Source organism: Phaenicophaeus curvirostris, chromosome 3 (assembly GCF_032191515.1).
Source record: "Phaenicophaeus curvirostris isolate KB17595 chromosome 3, BPBGC_Pcur_1.0, whole genome shotgun sequence".
NCBI classification, from domain to species: domain Eukaryota; kingdom Metazoa; phylum Chordata; class Aves; order Cuculiformes; family Cuculidae; genus Phaenicophaeus; species Phaenicophaeus curvirostris.
In genome coordinates this window covers 80,628,056-80,633,322 of record NC_091394.1, presented here as the reverse complement: position 1 = coordinate 80,633,322, position 5,267 = coordinate 80,628,056, and the positions used below count along the sequence as shown (strand labels likewise).

The 5,267-nt window shown below is 49.9% G+C and overlaps 1 protein-coding gene across 1 annotated transcript; it reads left to right on the top strand.

Annotated features, from left to right (window-relative positions):
- Window positions 1-1,846: 1,846 nt before the first annotated feature.
- Window positions 1,847-4,936, top strand: TMEM74 (transmembrane protein 74). The gene is made up of 2 exons (XM_069854536.1): window positions 1,847-2,051; window positions 2,479-4,936. The coding sequence occupies exon 2, from the start codon at window positions 2,634-2,636 to the stop codon at window positions 3,591-3,593; it is 960 nt and encodes a 319-aa protein (XP_069710637.1). The 5' UTR covers window positions 1,847-2,051; window positions 2,479-2,633; the 3' UTR covers window positions 3,594-4,936.
- The last annotated feature ends 331 nt before the right edge of the window (window positions 4,937-5,267 follow it).

Here is a 5,267-nt window from a genome sequence, read left to right as displayed (position 1 = left end):
CTGTATCACCGGGGCTGAACACAACATTTTGTCCTGTCAGTCACTTAATTAAGACTTGTCTATCACACGTGGCAGGTGCAGCTTGAGGTGTCAGCAGCCAATATCTGTATGTTCCTGTTCTGCTGCTTCCCAAATGGAAATGTGCAATAGCCTTAATGAGAGAATGTTTCTGTCTTTGCTTTTGCTTTGAAGTATTTGAACAATTTACAGATAGCGTTTTTTGTTTCTTTGATTAGGTTTTATTTGCTTCTTTATATTTCTTTCAAAGGGGGCATTGTAACAAAGAGCTCCAAGGACAGTCTGTGCTGTTTTCCCCACTCCATAATTTTCTCCTTACAATTTTTCTTCGAAGAGTGAATAACACACCATTCAATGCATTGAAACTGCACTATGCTTATGGAAACACTGCCTGGAGCTAATTTGAAACGGTGATCCAAACCAACCCACAGCAGTGATCAATCTGCGAGATGGGTACTGGGAATCTCCTGGCGTTGATGTGTCCTGGCAAGAAACTTTAACATTCATGGGACTTATTGCCACAAAGATTTGAATCTTCTGTGCTGGGTCTTTTGGGTCTCCGCAGGATATGTCTCCAAAACTTTGACTCCTTTGCCTAAGCAGCGCTTCGGAACCGGCACGGTCCTTACGCAGCATCGCCTTGTCCCCTGATGCCAGGACAACTCCTTGAGCCAGTCTGTCCTCTCTTCTGCCTCGTTTGGTCTCTTCCCAGCTCGCTTTCCCCCCTGAGCCCCTGCTCTCCGGCCCGACAGCGTGCAGGCAGCTGCCGCTCGCTCTGATTTCCCATGTGCATCCTCACTCCAGCTCCACGCCGAGGTCCCTCCCTCCACGCTCTTTGCCTCCGCAGACCCCGGTCTCTCCGCGCAGCGCAGCATCCCTCTACGATAAATCTTCAGTTCTTCCTTCTCCATAATTCATTTTCACATTCTACTCTATCACTCCAGAGAAAGCACCGGCAAGAAAAGTCAGCGAAGGTTCGTACCGACCGATCATTCATTTTACTACGTTTTTGGCGGGGGTGTTTTTTAACAGCGTTTATGCTTCCAGAGACCGCGAGCGGAGCTGCCGGCGCGGAGCGAGCCCCGAGACCTTCCCGTGAGTCTTGCGAGTACGTTCCTTAGAGTGTCATACCCGAAGCGCCGTGATCATTGGAGAATCGCGTTTTATCATTCTGCGGAGCCGGAGGCGAGCTCGCCCGATTCCGTTAAAAAAAATAAAATAAAATAAAATCGCCCGGGTGTCTATCGAGGCGGGCGCAGCAGCGGAGCAGCACGGCCGGGCCAGCCCCGGGGCTGGGGGCACCGGCGGGTCCGTCCCCGGGGCTGGGGGGCACCGGCGGGTCCGTCCCCGGGGTACCGGCGGGTCCTTCCCTGGGGCTGGGGGCACCGGCGGGTCCGTGCCGGGGGCTGGGGGGCACCGGCGGGTCCATCCCCGGGGCTGGGGGCACCGGCGGGCCCGCCCCCGCGGCCCCCGGCGCTACCGCAGCGCCGCCCCTGCCGCGGACTACAGCTCCCGTCGTGCCGCAGCGGCGGCGCCGCCGGCCGGGGGAGCCCCGCGGGCAGCGGGAGGGGCCGAGCCGCCGCCGGCCGGGGCGCGGGGCGCGGGGCGAGCAGCCCGCGGGGCGCGGGGCCGGGCGCGGGGCGCGCTCCCGAGCGCGGGCGCTGCCGCCGAGGTCCCGAGGAGCGCGCGGGTGAGCGCGGGCGCTGCCGGTCGCGGGTTGGCCGCGGGCGCACGTGCGCGCGAGCTCGGGGCGCGCCGCGGGATCCTCCCGGGGCACCGCGCGTTCGCCCCGCGGGGGGACGGGGCGCGGGGGGACGGGGGGATAACGAATCAGTTGCAGATGAGAAGCAGTCCGTGTCTTCGAGCCGTCAGGCTTTGAGGCGCAATTTCATTCTGAAAGATCTTAATCAAACTGGAGATCTGCTATAGGAAAGCGCTTGCTTTTCCCATAGGATTATCAGATTTCCGCTAGAGAATACAGATCCCGGATTATTGAGCTACATGGGATTTGCGTGTTTCTCTCTAATTAGTCTGTGAGTCTGATTTTTAAATTCTTTATTTGGAAGGGAGTGGGGGAGTCACCTCCTTCTAAAAGAACAGATGTCTCTTCTCTCTGACATTTTATGCGGTTATTCTGGTTATCCTGTGCTCCATAAATGACTTACTGCCTTAATTGGATATTGGTGTCAAAGGTTGATTAGACTCCCTAATAGATTTTGGATCTGCAAGAGGATTGCAGTTTTAAATGCGTGGTTAAAACAATCATGTTTGCCGTCTCCCCTCAAACAGTTGAAGGGAAGACTGATCTATTACATTTGCGTTATCTTCTCATCAGTTTATTAATGTATCGTTGTGAGGTTGTCGGATTTGGTTTTGTTGTTGTTTTTTCCCCCTCTGCTGTTTCATTTGCAGACAAAAAAGAAATGAATGTCAGAGAGGATTTGTTTAATCATTTAACAGCTGACACAAGCCATGTCCCTAACAAAACGTTGGTGAGAGTAGAAGATTTCTGGAATACGGCAGCTCCAGTACCGTGAAGCCGCTTCAGCGGGTTGGGGCAGCGTTTGCTGGAGGATGTGGTAGCCCAGGAGTCAGGGCTCTCTGGGACGAGATCAATGGCTTGCATGGAGCTTCTTTACCTAGCTGAGGAGAGCAGGCAGGCACCTCTGGACACCACTGCTGCTTGGAGCCTGCCGTCCTCTTCCTACGAGCAGCAGCAGTGTGAGGGGGCTGAGGTGGACCCCAGAGCAGCTGCTGCCGTGGCAGCCCTGCACTGTGAAAGGCACTGCAAGCCCTCGCAGAGGGGCCTGGTGGCTGAGACCCCTCCAGCACCCAAGCCCTCCCCTTGGGGCACCTCGCCCCAGGAGGACTCTCTACACCCTGGCATCTGCCAGCCCTGCCACCCACCTGAGTGCTTGCCTGGAGAAGAGAGCAGAGGGAAGAAGAAAGCCTGCTGCTGTGTCCAGGAACTCGAGACCTCATTCACCTATGTGGATGAAAATGTAAACCTGGAGCATGCAAAAAACCCCCCCAATCCTACAGGAGGCGGCTGCTGCCAGGATGCCCCTGTGCAGCAGCGTTCTTGCAGGGAGCTGCCACATGAGTGGGTGCATGATTCTCCTTCCCTGGTCTCGGAGGAGGACGATGCTGCCTCAGAGGCAGCAGCTGGGAAATCAGTGGACTATGGGTTCATTAGTGCCATTTTGTTCCTGGTTAGTGGCATTTTGCTGGTGATCATTTCCTACGTGGTACCCAGAGACGTGACTGTGGATCCCAACACTGTGGCTGCCCGGGAGATGGAGAGGCTGGAGAACGAGAGCGCTAGGATCGGTGCTCACTTGGACCGCTGTGTTATTGCTGGGCTGTGTCTCTTAACTCTGGGGGGAGTGGTGCTCTCCAGCCTGCTGATGATGTCCATGTGGAAAGGGGAGCTGTACCGGAGGAGCAGGTTTGCATCCTCCAAGGAGTCTGCGAAGCTCTATGGGTCTTTCAGTTTCAGAATGCAGTCTGGTGCAAATGATAATATGCTCGAGCTGTCGTTAGTTGAAGAAGATGTGCTTGCCATAGATAATTAGTGTGGTCATGATTTTTAAGGAAGCATTTCTACAGGAAAATATGTTTTATTAAAGAAAACAGATGCGGCTAAACATAGCTGGTGATGCAGTTTTTTTGTGTGACAAGAATGTTTTTTTCTTAAGCTCTATAATCGAATGTTTGCAGTATGTGAGCACTCGTTGTAAAGGGGAAATGTGCCAGAGAAAATGCAAGTGATATAAAATAATGAAAACCACTAAATAAAAAGAGATTTGTGATAAGTAGGTTCCTCAGATACTCCTTTATCTTAATATAAAACATTCCATTGGTGTCTTCCCTATATAATTTTCTTGTTACCCCCATATAGAACAGGAACGACCTTGACACTTTGGAAGCTGTTAATTATTGCAGCCTGCAGGATTATTAACATTCTACTTGGAGCCAATAATCAAATAGCAGGGATAATAATTAATTGAAAGAGGTGCTGTTTTATCCTTTGATTTTAAGCTGACCCCTTCTCTTCTGTTGATTGAGAGTGAAGGGGAAAAGGAACACCACTTGGTCATGACTTCCTACAACCTTCCCATTTTTTTCAAACAATTGTACAATTAGTGATGTTTATTTAAAATAGAAAATAAGAGCGAAAGGGCAGGGAACCATATGGCTCATGGTATTGGTGTGAGACAAAAGGCTCTTTCAGCTTAAGGTCGGTGGCTCCATTTCAGTTCAGATTAGCAATGATTGATAGTCATTAACTTCTGATAGCCATAGTGGCCCATATAAAAGAAGTTTAGTTCCTGGTGGACAGATGTCTTTTTATGAAAACTGCCATAACCTGAATTAACTGACTTCTTGTTTGGAGTCTCAGAAGAGTAAAAGAGTGAAAAAGCATGAGGATGCTTAGACTGAACACTTCTCCCTCAGTACAGTTGCCAGATATTCAAGCTCAGCTGCAGTGCTTTGGTTATAGTGGGTCTGTCTGCATCTTACTAGTCTTTGTGAAACTTCAGTTTAATGTCACTGGGCTGTCAGCCTTCTTATAACCAGCAAGGAAAGGTCAGGAAGGAGCTTTCTGGGGCTTGTTTAATAAAAAACAATTTATTTGTGAAAAATAAATTGTCAGGAAATACACAGGTTAAATATCAGGCAGTTGGACTGGTTGACATGGGACTCAACATAGGGGATGATCGAGCGTACATGTCATTAATCACAGCTCTGTGGCACAGTAGCCAAAACCCTGTACCACTGATGTTATTTATTATCAGACAGTTTCTGTGGAACATTAAAATTGTGTTTTGCAGTGCTGGGAAAACCAACAAGGACTGTTGTATGCACCGCTGTCTGTTCTTACTGAATAGTGGTTTATATATATATATGTATGTATTGTTAAATATATATGTATGTTTATATGTATATGTATGTGCATATCCCTGCCAAAGCTAAGCATGAGTGAAAATCTCTGTACAGCCCATGGCTGCAGAGTTGTAGCAGAAATATGATTCACTGTCACAGCCTTGTCAGTCATGAGCTAAGTCTCAAATATCCAGAATATCAATATTTTTAAAATGAGACTTTCTTCTTTGCTGTGACATACTTGAGAGGAGTTATCTTGGAAAGAGAGCAGATTTCCCTTATGCCCCTTTGCCCAGGACTATGTGGCTGCACAAGGTTCAGAATTACAACTGGAAGATGGAAACATTCCTCATTCCCTCTTC

What these genes read in the sequence shown, in the direction of transcription:
- TMEM74 (XM_069854536.1), top strand. Translation starts at nt 2,634, where the DNA reads ATGGCTTGCATGGAGCTTCTTTACCTAGCTGAGGAGAGCAGGCAGGCA.